This window comes from Chiloscyllium plagiosum, unplaced genomic scaffold, assembly GCF_037043375.1.
Source record: "Chiloscyllium plagiosum isolate Xiang-an unplaced genomic scaffold, Cpla_swu_hap1 HiC_scaffold_10, whole genome shotgun sequence".
Taxonomy (NCBI): domain Eukaryota; kingdom Metazoa; phylum Chordata; class Chondrichthyes; order Orectolobiformes; family Hemiscylliidae; genus Chiloscyllium; species Chiloscyllium plagiosum.
In genome coordinates this window covers 99,118,021-99,136,286 of record NW_028270148.1, presented here as the reverse complement: position 1 = coordinate 99,136,286, position 18,266 = coordinate 99,118,021, and the positions used below count along the sequence as shown (strand labels likewise).

Sequence of the window (18,266 nt, the reverse complement as noted above, 5' to 3'; positions counted from 1 at the left end):
AGGTTTAATTGGGAGCACTCTAGCTTTCAGAGCGACACTCCTTCATCAGGTGGTAGTTCATCAGGAGCGTCGCTCCAAAAGCTAGTGTGCTTCAAGCTGTGGTGCTTTTAGCAAAACCTTGGTGCTTTCATATTTGATTATTTTTGAAATAAAGACCTACATTCCATTTGCCTTCCCTATTAAAGTGCTGAACTTGGCTGCTAGCTTTTTGTGCTTCATGGGTGAGGATTCCATTGGTTCCAAAGATTTCTGCAGTCTTTCTAAAGGATTCTGGGTAATCCAAGATGAAGGATGGGAAAAATTTCTGGCTGCAACAGCTGCTCCTTTTTTGAGGTATTTTAGGTGTTGGAGGTGATTCCCTCGAATTCCAGGAGTTTTATATACTGTGCATTTTTTCCCCCTCCAAACTTCCAAAACAAAGTCAAAACAACAGCACTTCTAGAAGTGAGAGGAACAGACAAAGGAAGCATATGGTTAGGTCAGGGCAGGAGACAGAGAGAGAAAGAAACCCACATTGCTAACTGACACAGCAGTGAACGTGCGCAGTTACTCCCTTTGCTGTTTGAATTCATGTATTGCTAGACATCGGAGTGCATCTGGGAAAATTAACAAACAGTGAAATTCACAACTAATCTTGGAGGAACCTGTTTGGGAGAGGTCACAGTACATAAACAGATAAGTGAAAATTTTAAGTGTGGCATCACAGTAAGTCTGCAGTAGTGAGTAGAGTGGGTTCTTTCTTGATTATATGTTATTTTGAAATATATTTTTAAGTTTAATCAAGAGACATAAGCCATCAGTATTAACTTAACCTGGAATCGAGTTTTGTAGAGGAATAAGACAGAGCGATTTTCTGGGTCTGTAGATTGAAAGAAGCAAAAATGGCTTTTAGTAGTGATATGCTCTTCTTGTCAGATACGGGAGTTTAGGGAACATTTATGGGTTACTGAGGATTATATCTGCAATAAATGCTGTTGGTTGCAATTGCTATCAGATCGAATGCATCAGTTGGAAAGACAGTTAGACGTAATGAGGAATTTACAAGAGCAAGGGAATGTGATGGAAGGCAGTTATAGGAAGGGAGAAAAGTCGCAGATACAGTCACGTAGATGGGTTAACTCCAGGAAAGGTGAGAGAAGTAGGCAAGTAGTGGCTATCCCCATTTCAAACAAGTATGCTGTTTTGGAAAATATAGGGGGTGATGGATTCTCAGGGGAATGTAGCACAAATAGCCATGTTTCTGGTATTGAGACTGGCTCTAATGTAATGAAGGGTATGTCGAGTTGCAAGAGATCAATTGTGTTAGGGGATTCTCTAGTCCGAGTACAGACAGACGTTTCTGTGGCCAGCAGAAAGTGGTCAGAATGGTGTGTTGCTTCCCTAGTGCCAGGATCAAGGATGTCTCAGAGAGGGTGCAGAATATTCTCAAGGGGGATAAAACCCAGGAGGTCATTGTACACATTGGAACTAACAACACAGGAGGGGAAAAGGTTGAGATTCTGAAGGGAGATTACAAAGAATTAAGTAGGAAGTTAAAAAGGAGATCCTTAACAGTAGTAATATCTGTATTACTCTCGGTGCTATGAACTACTGAGGGCAGGAATAGAAGGATAGAGCAGATGAATGCCTGGCTGAGGAGCTAGAGTATGCAAGAAATATTCACATTTTTGGATCACAGAATCTCTTTTGGGATAGAAGTGACTTGTACAAGGAGCTCGGATTGCGCCTAAATTGGAAGGATACTAATATATTGGCAGAGAGATTTGCTAGAGTTGCTCAGGAGTATTTCAACTAGTAAGTTGGGCAGGGGTGGGGGTGGGAGGAATCCCAAGGAGATAATGAGGAAAGAGATCAATCTGATACTGGTACAGTTGAGAACAAAGGTGAGTCAAACAAACAGTCAGGGCAGGCAGGGACAAAGCAGAGAACAAACTCAGACTGATAAATTAAATTGCAATTATTTCAATGCAAGAAACCGAACAGGGAAAGCGGATGAACTCAGGGCTTGGTTAGGAACATGGGACTGGGATATCATAGCAATTACAGAAACATGGCTGAGTGATGGACAGGACTAGCAGCTTAATGTTCCTGGATACTAATGTTACAGGAAGGGCAGAAAAGGCGGCAAGAGAGGAGAGGGAGTGGCAGTTTTGATAAGGGATAGCATTACAGCTATGCTGAGGGAGGATATTCCCAGAAATACATCCAGGGATGTTATTTGGGTGGAACTGAGAAATAAGAAAGGGATGATCACCTTATTGGGATTGTATTATAGACCCCACAATAGTCAGAGGGAAGTTGAGAAACAAATTTGTAAGGAGATCTCAGTTATCTGTAAGAACAATAGGGTGGTTATGGTAGGGCATTTTAATTTTCTAAACATGTAAAGGGACTGCCACAATGTTAAGGGTTTATATTAGATTAGATTCCCTACAGTCTGGAAACAGGCCCTTCGGCCCAACCAGTCCACACCGACCCTCCAAAGAGTAACCCACCCAGACCCATTTCCCTCTGACTAATGCACCTAACACTGGGCAATTTAGACCTGCACATCTTTGGACCGTGGGAGGAAACCCACGCAGACACGGGGAGAATGTGCAAACTCCACACAGACGGTTACCCAAGGATGGAATCAAACCTGGGACCCTGGTGCTGTGAGGCAGCAGTGCTAACCACTGTGCTGCTTTTAGATGGAGAGGAACTCGTAAAGTGTGTACAAGAACATTTTCTGATTCAGTACGTGGATATACCTAGAGAAAATGCAAAACTTGACTTACTCTTGGGAAATAAGGCAGGGCAGGTGACTGAGATGTCAGTGGGGGAGCACTTTGGGGCCAGCAACCATAATTGTATTAGTTTGAAAATAGAAATGGAAAACGATAGACCAGATCTAAAAGTTGAAGTTCTAAATTGGAGAATTACTGCCAATTTTGATGGTGTGAGGCAATTACTTTCAAAAGCTGATTGGGTGCAGATGTTTTCAGGTAAAGTGGGAAGCCTTCAGAAATGAGAATAACGAGTGTCCTGAGATAGTATATTCCTGCTAGGATGAAAGGAAAGGCTGTAGGTATAGGGAATGCTGGATGACTAAAGAAATTGAGGGTTTGGTTAAGAAAACGAAGGAAGCAAATGTCAGGTACAGACAGGATAGATTGAGTGAATCCTTAGAGTATAAAGGTAGTAGGAGTATAGTTAAGAGAGAAATCAGGAGGGAAAAAAAGGGGACATGAGATAGCTATGGCAAATAGAGTTAAGGAAAATTGAAAGGGTTTTATCAAATACATTAAGGACAAAACGGTAACTAGGGAGAGAACAAGGTCCCTCAAAGATCAGCAAGGCGGCCTTTGTGTGGAGCCGCAAGAGATGGGGGCGGGGGGGGATACTAAGCAAGTATTTTGCAACAGTATTTATTGTGGAATAGGACATGGAAGGTATAGAATCTAGACAAATAGATGGTGGCATCTTGAAAAAAAATGTCCATATTACAGAGATGGCGGTGCTGGACGTCTTGAGATGCATAAAAATGGATAACTCCCCAGGACCTGATCAGGTGTATCCTAAAGCTCCATGGGAAGCTAGGAAAGGGATTGCTAGGCCTCTTGCTGAGATATTTGTATCATCAATAGTCACAGGTGAGGTGCTCGAAGACTGGAGGTTGGCTAAAGTGATGTCTCCGTTTAACAAAGGTGGTCAAGACAAACCAGGGAACTATAGACCAGTGAGCCTGACATCGGTGGTGGGCAAGTTGCTGGAGGGAATCCTGAGGGACAGGATGTACATGTATTTGGAAAGGCAAGGACTGATTAGGGATAGTCAACATAACTTTATGCGCAGAATATCATGTCTCACAAACTTGATTGAGTTTTTTGAAGAAGTATCAAAGAGGTTGATGAGGGCAGAACAGTGAATGTAATCTATACAGACTTCAGTAAGGCATTCAACAAGGTTCCCCATGGGAGACTAGTTAGCAAGGTTAGATCTCATGGAATACAGGGAGAACTGGACATTTGGATACAGAACTGGCTCAAAGATAGAAGATAGAGGGTGGTGGTGGACGGTTGTTTTTTAGACTAGAGGCCTGTGACCAGTGGAATACCACAAGGATCTGTGCTGGGTCCACTACTTTTCATCATTTATATAAATGATTTGGATTGAGCATAAGAGGTATAGTTAGTAAGTTTGCAGATGATGCCAAAATTGGAGGTGCAGTGGTCAGCGAAGAAGGTTACCTCAGATTACAACAGGATCTTGATCAGATGGGCCAATGGGCCGAGATGTGGCAGATGGAGTTTAATTTAGATAAATGCGAGGTGCTGCATTTTGGGAAAACAAGTCTTAGCAGGACTTATACACTTAATGGTAAGGTGCTAGTGAGTGCTGCTGTACAAAGAGACCTTGGAGTGGTCCTTGAAAGTAGAGTCACAGGTAGATAGGATAGTCAAGACGACATTTGGTATGCTTCCTTTTTTGGTCAGAGTATTGAATACAGGAGTTGGGAGATCATGTTGCGGCTGTACAGGACATTGGTTAGGCCACTGTTGGAATATTGCGTGCAGTTCTGGTCTCCATCCTATTGGAAAGATATTGTGAAACTTGAAAGGTTCAGAAAAGATTTACAAGGATGTTGCCAAGGTTGGAGGATTTGAGCTGTAGAGAGAGGTTGAATAGGATTGGGCTGTTTTCCCTGGAGCATCAGAAGCTGAGGGGTGACCTTATAGAGATTTATGAGGTCATGAGGGGCATGGATGGATAAAAGACAAAATCTTTTCCCTGGGATGCAGGAGTTCAGAACTAGAGGACAGAGGTTTAGGTTGAGAGGGGAAAGAAAAAAAAGAGGGACTTAATGGGCAACTTTTTCACGCAGAGGGTAGTATGTATATGGAATGAGCTGCCAGAGGAAGTGGTGGAGGCTGGTATAATTTGCAACATTTAAAAGGTATTTGGATAGGTGTATGAATAGGAAGGGTTTGGAGGGATATGGGCCAGGTGCTGGTAGGTGGGACTAGATTGGGTCGGGATATCCGGTCCAACTTGTCCATGCCGAGCAAAGCTTCTGTTTCCATGCTGTGCATCTCTATGATTATGACTCTAAGTCAAGAATATTCAGCTCCTTTATTCTTCCTACTAAAATACATAATTTCACATTCCATCTGTCACTCTCACCTACTTTTTGTGTCATCCGCAAGCTTGGCTATTGTCCATTCACTTTCCTTATACAAGTCTAGAACATATACGGTCAATAATTGTGGCCACACCACCGATCACTATGACAACTAATTTCAGGTTGCCATCCTGAAAATGCACTGCTATCCCTACTGTCTCTTATTATTTAGCCAATCCTCTATCCATGCTAATATTAACACCAACACGAGTTCTTCAGTAGCCTAATGTATGGCACCTTATCAAATACCTTCTGAAAATCCAAATAGATTACATCCATTGTTTCCCTGTCATCTATCCTGCTTTTAATGTCCTCTTCATGAAGCCATAATGATTTTGCCTGATCTTTTTGTGTATTTCTAAATGCTCTGGTATCAAATTCTTTAAAATTTCCCCCAAAGTAGACTTTAAGTTATTGTTATGAAAGTGTGAGGGGTCTCCCCTCTTGAATGTTCACAGATTACTGCACAGGATAAATCTTTTGTGTTACAGGTTTAAATTAGCGTGCGGCGGGGGGGGGGGGGGGGGGGGGGGGGAGGAGAGGAGAGGAGGAGGGGGGTTTACCCTGTATCAAAATACTTATAGTTACCGGTTTTCAGTTTCCTTCCTTTACTTAATAAAGATCTTGCATAGGCAGTTTTTATATGTCTTTTCTAGAATTTAAGGATTGCTGAAAGATTAAGTTGTGTTTTTATGTGCTTAAGCGATGAATAGTGGCCAGGGCACTAAGGTAAATACCTTACTGTTTCCATTAGTGTCATGAGGTATTTTATATTTACTTTAAACACAGACAGTGCCTCAATTTAATGTTTCATCTGGAAGATGGTACCTCTGACAGAGCAATGTTCCCACAGCACTGCACCAGGATTCGTAGCCTGATTTATGTGTGCACAATCTCTGGAGTAGAACTTGAATTCACGACTTAGATGTGAGCACTAGTAATTAAGCCAAAATTTGCTCACTGCTTTGCCAATAGTTACTGCAAAACTCTCAATTGCACTGTTACAAGATTGCACGAATACCAACAATGTAGTTCCTTGTGTGATTGAGTCATGGCCTCGGCAAAAACCACCAGACAGAAGCCATATAGGGCTCCATCAAGGTCAGATAGTCAGAAAATAATATCTAATGTTAAGAAATGTGATTGCTGATTAGTTTTACAAAGACCAAATGCTGATGAAGAAAATCAATATTCAGTGAGCTCCACTCAAGATATCTGCACAATGAATATCCTCTCCGTCTTAGAAACATTTATCCTAAAAGCTCATGAAGGCCAGCTTGAACTCACCAGGGCTTTATCTGATATAACCCTGTCCCACAGCCACTGATTGCCCATTTGTCTTTTGAGCTGTTGGTTTCTGGTCAAACTCTATACATTCAAAGGACACTGGCAACAGAGATTTGGATGAAGATTACAAAAATCAGATTGGGAGGCCAGCTAAGAGGGCACTGAATGCTTGAGTTTAGAGGTAACAAAAACATGGATAATAATTTCATCTGCATTTGATTTGACGGAAGGATAGAGGCAACATTACAGCAGTAGAAACAGACTTAGCAATTGTGCAGATATATGACTAGAAGTTTATTTCTACGTGTCATGAATTTAAACATTCACTTTTCCTGCCAGGGCTGTTCTGCATAAAAGCAAAGTGTACTCTCTACAGGTGGTCTCCCTAAAGCACTTCCAACAGCACTCTTCAAACCCACAACCATTACAAACATGCAGACACGACCATCTCCAAGTTCACCTGCAAGCCGCACACCATCTTAACTTGGAAACATATAGCTGTTCTTTCATCATGAAGCTGCCTAAAAATATTGGAACTCCCTTCCTTCCTATAGGGATGTGAAGGCACCTATACCACATGGGTTGCAATTGTTAAAGGAAGCATCTCTCCATCATCTTCTCAGAGTATTTATGGATGGGCATTAAACAATAACTTTGACAGTGGCATTGACATCCAAAGCACAAGTTTGGAACAAACAACATAGGTTTCAAACAGCCTGGTTCAGCTCCTCAGAGAGAGCAAGGGAACACAGTTTGTCAAGGGAAGTAAAGACATTAGGAAGAGTGATGCTATTACTTAATTTGAGAACATTTCTGCTCATCCTTTATTGCACCATCTGACAATTTAGTCAGGGAAAGTGGATGTGTAGAAGATGCAGTAATGAGGTACAGCTGAATGGCATTGGCATATATGTGGAAATTTGCATTGCTTTTCATTTTCCAATTTAAAATACACTGAAGGTTAACTGTTGTCAATTCCCAAATATTTACTGAAAATATTTAAACTTTGAACTTGTATGATTTATTCTTCAACATATCTCAACACATCACTCACGTAAAACATGACACCCAATTTTGCTTCCCTTCTATTGCAAGCGAGTTGATGACATTTAACAATTACCTTCCTCACATCACCTGTAATAGACATGCATTCATTGGAATGACAGTGATTGTGACAAGGTCAACCAGCTGGACCTCACAGAATGAGTTCCCTGATTGGATTAGATTAACAGCTTCAATCAGGGAGCACTGGCTGATGTATAAAAAGGTTGAAACAAAAATAGAAATTGCCTAAAAAGTTCAGCAGGTCTCGTAGTACGTGTGGAGAGAAAGGAGAGTTAATGTTTCAGGTCCAGAAAACAATTTCAGAAGTTCAGTTGTTTTTGTTTGATTTTCAGCATCCACAGTTCTTTCGGTTTTTTGTCTAATTTATAAAAAGGCTAAGTGTCAGAGATACTGACACTCTGGTGCCTGACTCTGTGTGAGGCAATAGTATAATCAAGGACTAAGTAAATAAAGGGTGACTTGATGATGGGGTACCAGCCTCTGTGGAATTTTTTCAGGAACTGAAGCAGGCCATCAAGCCCCTCCAGTCCATTCAAACATTCAATTAGGATAAAAATAATTAATTTGTAATTTCACCTACCTACTTTTGATCTGCCTTACACCATGAACAAAAACAATTATGCTCTGTTTTGTCTTTTTTTCAATTAACCTAATTCTGATTGCTTTTTAGAAGAAGAGTTCCAGATTTCCAGTAACCTTTCTGTTTAGGAATGCTTTTTGACATCCAGCCCTGAATAACCTAGATCTAATTTTAGGATTATGCCACTTGTTTTGGCATCCCCTTCCACAGGGAAGAAGGTAGATGCAAAGAAATGATCAAATAATTTGATTATCTTAAACATCATTTAAATCTCTCTTTAATCTTTTATACTTGAGCAAATACAAACCCTCATTCCTGAAGAAGGACTCATGCCCGAAACGTCGATTCTCCTGCTTCTTGGATGCTGCCTGACCTACTGTGCTTTTCCAGCAACACATTTTCAGCAAATACAAACCCAGACTACACAATCCATTGTTATAATTTAATTTTCAGTCTTGGCATATTTCTGGTGAATTTGTGATAACCCCCTGCAAGGTCAATACTTTCTTCTGTGACAACGATGCCATCTCATGTCCAGAATTGGGCCTAATCAGAGTTTGATACAACTATAGCATAACATCTATTCCTTTGTAGCCCAGCCACCATGAGATAAAGCTCAAAATTTCATTTCCTCATTAAAAGTGTTTCAGAACTTGCATTGTGCAAACTTACTTACACTACGATTGAATGATTTATGTAGTTGGAGACCTAAAACATTCTAGGAGAAAGTGAGGACTGCAGATGCTGGAGATCAGAGTCGAGAGTGTGGTGCTGGAAAAGCACAGCAGGTCAGACAGCATCCGAGGAGCAGGAGAATCGATGTTTCGAACTTGAGCCCTTCATCAGGAATGAGGCGTGTGGGTCGGGGCTGAGAGATAAATGGGAGGGGGGGTGGGGTTGCAGAAAGATAGCTGAGAGCGCGATAGCTGGATGAAGGTAAGGGAGAAGGTGATAGGTCAGAGGGGGAAAGTGATGGACAGGTCTGGAGGGCCATGCCGAGTTGGAGGCTTGGGACTCGGATAATGTGGGAACAAGGGAAATGAGGAAGCTGTTGAAACCCACATTTATCCTGTGTGGTTGCAGGGTCCCAAGGTGGAATATGAGACGTTCTTCGCCCAAGCGTGAGTGGTAACGGTTTGGCAGTGGAAGAGGCCCAAGACCTGCATGTCCTTGATGGAGTGGGAGGGGGAGTTGAACCGTTCAGCTACAGGGTGGTGGGGTTGGTGGGTGTGGGTGCCCCAGAGATGTTCTCTGAAATGATCCACAAGGAGGCGTCCTGTCTCCCCAATGTAGAGGAGACCACACCGGAAGCAACCGATGCAGTAGATGACATTGGTAGAGGTACAGGTAAATTTATGACAGATGTGGAAGGATCCTTTGGGACACTGAATGGAGGGGAGGGAAGTGGTATGGGCACAGGTTTTGCACTTCCTGCAGTGGCAGGTAAAGGTGCCAGGAGTGGGGTGTGGGCAGATGGGCGTTATCGAACTGACGAGGAATTCTGTGAGTTGGCGCCTGTGTGTAGAGGGCAGTATGCCACACTACTACTGCGTCTGTGGGTCTGATGGTGGAGTTGGGGATCGAGTGGAGGGAGTGGAGGGCTGCGCGTTGTGAGGGTGGGAGGTTGAAGTGGGTGAGGCGGTTGGACAGATTGAGACAGTCGATGTCACAGCGACAGTTTGAAATGAAAAGGTCAACGCTGGCATGGGGTGCCCAGGTGGATGAGTATGTTGGAGACGGGAAAAGGGGTCCTCGGTGGGTGGGTGGATGTCTTGGTTGAAAAAGTGAGCATGAAGGCAGAGGTAGAAACATTCAAGGTCGCAGCATGGGCGGAGACAGCGGAAGAATCCACTCTCGACCTAAAATATTCTGTCCTGCCACAGTTAAGTTTTCACCATTTAGAGAATATTCTGACCATCTTTCTTGGGTCTGAGGTAGATAACCTCAAACATCCCACTAATGAACTTTTAATCTCTCAGTTTTGTCCACTCACCCAATCCATTGATGTCTCTATAGGGCAATGAGAGAATCATGATACGGCAGTCTACTTACCCACAAACCCTTCCTTGCCAACAAGCTTCAGTGCCAACTTGTCAGCTAGAATTGAAGAACTACCATGTGCAATATTTGCAAAAGGTCCAGCGTGCACAAACACTGGGGTCCCCTTCGGGTGGATGAGAGAAACAAAGGAAGAGAGAAGTGTTAAAAATCGAGAGAGACACATAGTATCAGCAATAACAACCATCTAAAACAGAAAGAATTTCAAAACTTCTTTCTAACTCTGAAGCACAGCAACCTCGCAGCAACAACACCCACCAATGTTCCTTCTAAGATGTGTAAACCATAACAATCTGGAATGTAGCATGTCGCCCAACAAACAGGACAAGCACAGCAAAAACTAGAGGGAACACTGACACCAGCCCTTATTATCTGTACAAAATACATGATTTGTCACGGACAGTTAGATTTACAACTCTGGATTAGAATCCAAAATAGTTGTACAGTGGTTATAAATATTGAACAAACCTGAAAGAAGGAAACTTCATTGGTTATTTTTGATAACAATTTACATTTGGCCAGTGTAAGGATTATATCTTGATATTTTATTTTAGATTGTGGACTAAAACAGGAAAACAACATTAAGGATTGTAAAAGAATTGTTGCACTTTTTAGAAAGCAAGTCATCTGACTGTTTTGTTGAGGGTTGGGATTTAAAGGGAGCTTAGTGTTTAAACTAGTGGAAGAATATGGCAATGGTTCATAACTGCTTAATTCTGTTAAGTCTATTTACTTGTAATAAGGTGTCAGTTTTGTGAAATGTATAAACATGGTCTCTTCTTTGTCGCTCTCGGTATGGAAGTCCTAAATTGGAGAATTTTGCATGCTTTTTAAAATCTCTTGCAACAACTCTGGGAACAGTGAGGCTTGATATCCAGCACACTACTCCAATGAGGTGTAACACTAGCTCCTATAGGACACAGAATCCTTTAAGGTGAGAATGCTATCAACTGAATAACAGCTAATATTGGTGTAGAAACGAACCCTAGTGTTCAGTTTGCACTTTTATTGCTGTGATAACTTAAATTGTTACTTTTAATGATTGGCGAATTTGTATCCCGAGAACCCTGTACATTCTATGCTACTTAGAGTTTTAATTTTTACAGGAGCGGCAGCCTCCTTATGCCTCTCTCCAAAATACAAGTGCTGATAGTAAGTTAAATATCAAGTTGATTTTATCTGGATGACTGAACAACAAAATAGAAGTATAAGGTCATTCCAGATATGAACCGAGATCTGTCATGTGGCAGACCTGGGGTGAGCAGAGAAACATAATTGAAAACGTTGCACCATCTCTGAAAGAGGACAAAGTAAACCAAAGGAAACTGAGTTGCTATGTTCACTCCTCCCATTATACGTCTGAACTGAAAACATATTTAGATTTTCAAGTTTCAATCAGATTCTCACTCACGATACCTCTTAGCTCAGCTGAGGAAACAAATGGGGGCACAGGCTGAATTGACGTTGACAGTTTGTAGATCTTCACATCCTCCCTTTGGAGAATAAGATTAATTTGTGGAAGGGTTTGCAGACCAATCACCAGTCTGCATTGTGAACTCTCAATGGTTTTAACCTGCTTAAGGCCAATCCATAGGATACTCCATCCTAAACAGTGCAAGGATTTTAGTGGTTTCCACAACTAATCTATAAAGTGCCTTCAATGTAGTAAAATGTGCCAAGGAGTTTCAAGGTGTAATCTGACATCAATCACATGAGGAGATGTCACAATAGATGATCAAAGCAATGGTCAAAGAGGTATATTTCAAGGAGAATCTGAGGGGAGGAGGTATAAAGGCACTAGTTTAGCAAGGAAATCCTTGATTTTAGGGTTGGCACAGTAGAAGACACCTCCAACAATTGAAAGGTATAGAAATTTGGATTGGTCATGGGACCGAATTGGAGAAATGCAGAGATTTTGGACACGTCACAGGCCTTAGTATGTCTTCAGAAGGCCACAAGGACAAGGAGGAACCTTCATTACATCTTTGTTATCAACATTGGTTGAAAAAGACTGAGTGCAAAACTGATTCATCTATGACAGACTTCCCCCACAAAATTATATTCTAGTTAGTTAGTTCATAAATTCTCATTCACCTTCTTTGAGTATTTCTCATGCTCTTTTTAAATGACCTTTATTTTTGCATAGGTCCATACAATTACTTCATATATACAAAAATAATAAATGACTTCAGCTTCAAAAATAACCGCCTTGAACTTGTTTTACATCTGTGACCCTTAACAGACCCCTCAAGCGCTGTGAACATATGAGCCATCCCTTCACTAGAGAAAGCACCGAAATGCAAAGTTCTCAGCCTCAAAACATGAAAATAAAAAAAAACAGCAAGAGACAGAGATAAAGAATAAGAGACTTCAGGTTCCAGCAAGAGAGGGAATAAGTATTAATTGCTAAAGCCCATTTACTAAATATTTACAATTGGTGTACATTCAAAGACTTTTCCTTTTGCCAGTCCACTAGAGTCCACAGGCTGACCTTGACTCCAGGCTGAGAGTCGGCTTGGGTGCCTGCCTTGATAGCTGAGCATTCCAAACATCTTTATGCAGATAAGGCTTTACACTTTAAGATCTGTACATTTACTTACTGTTTGGATTTTCTTTCTGTTTTTTAAATTCTGGTCTTATAACCAACATGGGACTGGAGAATGGTCACTTTGTACACTTTTCACTGTGCTCCTGTATTCGTATACTTGAGTTCATGTGACAATAAAATCTAATTCTTATAAAGGCAGATTTTTGCTAAGTATGGAACAAAGATGAATAAAAAGACTTGAGGCACAGAATAACCATGGCGTGACTAAATAGCAGAATGGTCTCAAAGAGAGAAATGGTCTAACCATGTGCCTATGTACCTTATTAGCTGTTAATCATTGCTCAAACTAAGAACTCTCAGCTTGGAGTCAGAAGGTCAGAATTCAAACTTATGGGAGGATCTTGACAATATAATTTGGATTCATACTACTGGTGCAGTACTGAGCACTGCACTGCCTTTTAAGATGGCAAGCTGACTTTTTTTTTTAGGTGAACATAGAAGTTTCATTGACATTATTCAAAGAACAACAGCATATGTCTCCCAGAGTCCAGGCCAAAATTTATCCCTCAGCCAACTTCACTAAAACCAAATTATCTAACCATTACCCCATTGCTGTTTGAGCGACCACATTGCGCACAAATTGGCTGTTGAAATCCTGTGTTAGAATAGTGATTTCACTTCAAAATGAGTTAACTGGCCAGTTACATCCTAGGTAAGGAAAGGCATTATCTAAATACATGTTGATTCTTTTCCTAACTTAGTGGGGTGGTCCTCCTGGGATTAGGTCTAGGAGTATTCTTAATGTTCTTACCTCCAGAGTTTGCATCAAGGTTGGTTTGAGGGCATCTTTCATCAGAACGGCTAGTGCACCACTAACCCCCTGCACAAAAATAGCAGAGAAATTACTTATTAAAAAAAGTTGGTCTTCAGATGGACAGAAGTAGACAGAAATTCTCAGATATGGACTACTTATGCAACGAACAAGTTCAAGTTCTGCATTTATAACTTGAGAATTTGAAATCAGTCTACAAAAGCCAATCTGGAAATGGAGTCAATTATCAGAACCAATACCATGCAACTGTGAATTTTCTACAAACTCAGTTGGTTCACTAATGCTCTTAAGAATGATGAAATCTGCATTCTTATCCATTAAGACCATTATAGGGATTCCAATCTCTCATCAACGCAACTGCACTCAATTTTGAGGAGGGGAGTTCCACAACCCTCAACCCTGAGAGGTAAAATGTTTATTCGTTTTAATTTTAAATGGGCAGGTGGGCTTTATTTTAAACTATAACCCTTAGTTCTAGCTTTCGGGATCAGTGTTGGAGTGGATTTCCTTGAATTCTGGGAGTAGTAATTACTGTTTTATAAGCTATGCATTATTTTGGAACTTTGAAAAGCAAAAGCAATTAAACCAACGGCACTTTAAAAAGGAGGATGAGAGACAAAGCAGTGACCATGTGGGAAGTGACACATTTAAAAGGTATTTGGATAGGTATATGAATATGAAGGGTTTAGAGCATATGGGCCGGGTGCTGGGAATAAATTAATTTAGGACATCTGGTTGGCATAGACGAGTTGGACCAAAGGGTCTGTTTTCATGCTACAAAGCTCTAAGACAACTGATTTTTGCATTGTCCTTTACATAGCTTAACCTAACTAATGAAAATCTGGAATTCGGAAGAAGCAGAGACCAGAAGAATCTAAGGGGAAAAGAGTGAACAACATTGTAGAACTCCAGAAGCTCATGGGTGAACAATTGACTAGCCATACTGACAGAAGCAAACCAATGAATTGTGGTGAATTCTACCATCCAGCCACTGCCAGCACTGCAAAGCCAGTCAAAGCTGAGCCAATAGCACACTCTCCTGAGTTAGCAGGACATGGATTCCAATCCACCTCCAGAAACCAATGCAAAGATACACTTCAGTGAAGTACACAGGCAGGACTACACTGTCAGCAGCAACTTTTTTTAAAAAAATAGAATAGCATCAAGGCCGTGTCTGTTATTCTTTCCTTTGTAAAAGCGGGGGTCACAGTTTAAGGATACAGGATAGGCCATTTAGTACTGAGACAATGAGTGGTGAGCTGATGAAATCCTTTACATAGAATACAGCTGACCGCCAAAACATTGAATGTTTTCAAGAAAGAGTTAGGTACAGTTCTTAGAGGGATAAAGAGACCAAAGGGGATGGAGAGAAAGTGAGAACAGGGTACTGAATTGGATATTCAGCCATGATCATATTGAATGGTGGAGCAAACTTGAAGTGCTTAATGCCCATTCCTGCTCCAATTATCTATGTTTCTACAAAATAGAGTCATGGGATTTTAAATACACCTGATCAGGCAGACAAAAGTGGAAACAGAGTCAAATGAGTCATAGAATAGTGGACACAAAAGTTTAGAGGGAATATTAATGTATTGTCTTAGAAACAGACAAGTCAGAGGGATAGAAGGGAATTCCAAACAAATAATCTGTTCATTGTTGCTTTGCTGTTTGTGGGAGCTTGGTAGGCAAACTGATTACCACATTTCCTACATTAGAATAATAACTACAGTATTAGCTGTAAAGTGTCTTGGAGTTTCCCCAAGTTTATAAAAAGGTGCTATGTAAATACAAGTCCCCATTCCTTTCGTCCACCAGATCCAGAAACTGAGTTCATTCAGAAATGATCTCTTTCCAATGACAATTACAGAGCTAACTTTTGTAATCTGGCATTATCACCTCCCTTGCATATAGTCAAATGCCTGGATATTTATACATAAATGACAACACCATTGGTACATACCAGATCTTCTGCAGTAACTGGTTGTCCTTTCCGGTTGTTGGCTACCACAATTTTACCAAGCCGAGTTTTCATGTCAGCCAGGCCATTGGTCAGGGCAAGGATTGCCATGATTTCACTGGCAACAGCAATATCAAACTGACCCTTCATGAGAAGAAAGAAAAGTTAGAACAACTCAAGATCATACCAGCTACTGTATATCTGCCAGAGTGATCGAATAGAATCAGTTAAACTAGTTTTATTTTGTTCATCTGCGGCCATTCCTGTTCGTTTTTTCATCTGTAGACTTGCAACAATCAATTTGCTGAATGGGGGAAGAGGAGGGGAGGGGGGGGGGGGAGAGAGAAGAGAAGAGGGGGGGGGGGGGGAGGGGGGGGGGGAAGGAAGAGGGGGGGGGGAAGGAAGGGGTGGGGGAAGGAAGAGGGGGGGGGGGAAGGAAGAGGGGGGGGGGAAGGAAGAGGGGGGGGGGGGAAGGAAGAGGGGGGGGGGAAGGAAGAGGGGGGGGGGAAGGAAGAGGGGGGGGGAAGGAAGAGGGGGGGAAGGAAGAGGGGGGGGAAGGAAGAGGGGGGGGGAAGGAAGAGGGGGGGGGGGGAAGGAAGAGGGGGGGGAAGGAAGAGGGGGGGGAGAAGGAAGAGGGGGGGGGAAAGGAAGAGGGGGGGGGAAAGGAAGAGGGGGGGGAAGGAAGAGGGGGGGGAAGGAAGAGGGGGGGGGAAAGAAAGGGGGGGGAAGAAAGGGGGGGGGAAGAAAGGGGGGGGGGAAGAAAGGGGGGGGGGAAGAAAGGGGGGGAAGAAAGGGGGGGAAGAAAGGGGGGGGAAGAAAGGGGGGGGAAGAAAGGGGGGGGAAGAAAGGGGGGGGGAAGGAAGAGGGGGGAAGGAAGAGGGGGGGGAAGGAAGAGGGGGGGGAAGGAAGATGGGGGGGGGGGGGAAGGAAGGGGGGGGGGAAGGAAGAGGGGGGGGGGGAAGGAAGAGGGGGGGGGAAGGAAGAGGGGGGAGAAGGAAGAGGGGGGGGGAGGAAGAGGGGGGGGGAAGGAAGAGGGGGGGGGGAAGGAAGAGGGGGGGGGGGGAAGGAAGGGGGGGGGGGGGAAGGAAGAGGGGGGGGGGGGAAGGAAGAGGGGGGGGGAAGGAAGGGGGGGGGGAAGGAAGAGGGGGGGGAAGGAAGAGGGGGGGAAGGAAGAGGGGGGGGAAGGAAGAGGGGGGGAAGGAAGAGGGGGGGAAGGAAGAGGGGGGAAAGGAAGAGGGGGGGAAAGGAAGAGGTAGGGAAGGAAGGGGGGGGAAGGAAGGAAGGGGGGGGGGGAAGGAAGGGGGGGGAAGGAAGGGGGGGGGAAGAGGGTGGGGGGAAGAGGGTGGGGGGAAGAGGGTGGGGGGAAGAGGGTGGGGGGAAGAGGGTGGGGGGAAGAGGGTGGGGGGAAGAGGGTGGGGGGAAGAGGGTGGGGGGAAGAGGGTGGGGGAAGAGGGTGGGGGAAGGGGAAGAGGGGAGGGAAAGGGGGGGGGAAGGGGGGGGAGAAGGGGAAGGGGGGGGAAGAGGGGGGGGAAAGGGGAAGGGGGGGGGAAGGGGGGGGGGAAGAGGGGGGGAAGAGGGGGGGGAAGAGGGGGGGGGAAAGAGGGGGGGGAAGAGGGGGGGGGAAGAGGGGGGGGGAAGAGGGGGGGGGAAGAGGGGGGGGGAAAGAGGGGGGGGGAAAGAGGGGGGGGAAAGAGGGGGGGGAGAGAAAGAGGGGGGGGGAGAAAGGGGGGGGGAAAGAGGGGGGGGGAGAAAGAGGGGGGGGGGAGAAAGAGGGGGGGGGAGAAAGAGGGGGGGGGAGAAAGAGGGGGGGGAGAAAGAGGGGGGGGGAGAAAGAGGGGGGGGGAGAAAGAGGGGGGGGGAGAAAGAGGGGGGGGAGAAAGAGGGGGGGGAGAAAGAGGGGGGGGGAGAAAGAGGGGGGGGGAGAAAGAGGGGGGGGGAGAAAGAGGGGGGGGGGAGAAAGAGGGGGGGGAGAGGGGGGGAGAGAGGGGGGGGGAGAAAGAGGGGGGGGGAGAAAGAGGGGGGGGGAGAAAGGGGGGGGGAGAGAGGGGGGGGGAGAAAGAGGGGGGGGAGAAAGAGGGGGGGGGAGAAAGAGGGGGGGGAGAAAGAGGGGGGGGAGAAAGAGGGGGGGGAGAAAGAGGGGGGGGGAGAAAGAGGGGGGGGAGAAAGAGGGGGGGGGAGAAAGAGGGGGGGGGAGAAAGAGGGGGGGGAGAGGTGGGGGAAGAGGGTGGGGGGAAGAGGGTGGGGGGAAGAGGGTGGGGGGAAGAGGGGGGAAGAGGGTGGGGGAGAGAAGAGGGAGGGAAAGGGGGGGGGGGGAAAGGGGGGGGGGAAAGAGGGGGGGGGAAAGGGGGAAGGGGGGGGAAGGGGGGGGAAGGGGGGGGTGAGGGGGGGGGATGGGGGGGGGGAAGAGGGGGGGGAAGAGGGGGGGGGTTGAGGGGGGGGAAGAGGGGGGGGGAAAGAGGGGGGGGGGGAAGAGGGGGGGGGAAAGAGGGGGGGGGGAGAAAGAGGGGGGGGGGAGAAAGAGGGGGGGGAGAAAGAGGGGGGGGAGAAAGAGGGGGGGGAGAAAGAGGGGGGGGAGAAAGAGGGGGGGAGAAAGAGGGGGGGGAGAAAGAGGGGGGGGAGAAAGAGGGGGGGGGGAGAAAGAGGGGGGGGGAGAAAGAGGGGGGGGGAGGAGAAAGAGGGGGGGGGAGAAAAGAGGGGGGGTGGAGAAAGAGGGGGGGGGGAGAAAGAGGGGGGGGGGAGAAAGAGGGGGGGGGGAGAAAGAGGGGGGGGGGAGAAAGA

At 45.0% G+C, this 18,266-nt stretch overlaps 1 protein-coding gene across 1 annotated transcript in view; it reads right to left on the bottom strand.

Annotated features, from left to right (window-relative positions):
• The window catches only part of mthfd1l (methylenetetrahydrofolate dehydrogenase (NADP+ dependent) 1 like), a 179,048-nt gene that overhangs the window by 83,490 nt on the left and 77,292 nt on the right, over positions 1–18,266 (bottom strand). Inside the window, exons 18-20 of the mRNA XM_087991755.1 lie at positions 15,492–15,632; positions 13,511–13,579; positions 10,146–10,257 (exon numbers count right to left, since the gene is read on the bottom strand). Of these exons, the coding sequence (XP_087847881.1) occupies positions 10,146–10,257; positions 13,511–13,579; positions 15,492–15,632 (322 nt within the window). The remainder of the gene's footprint in view (positions 1–10,145; positions 10,258–13,510; positions 13,580–15,491; positions 15,633–18,266) is intronic.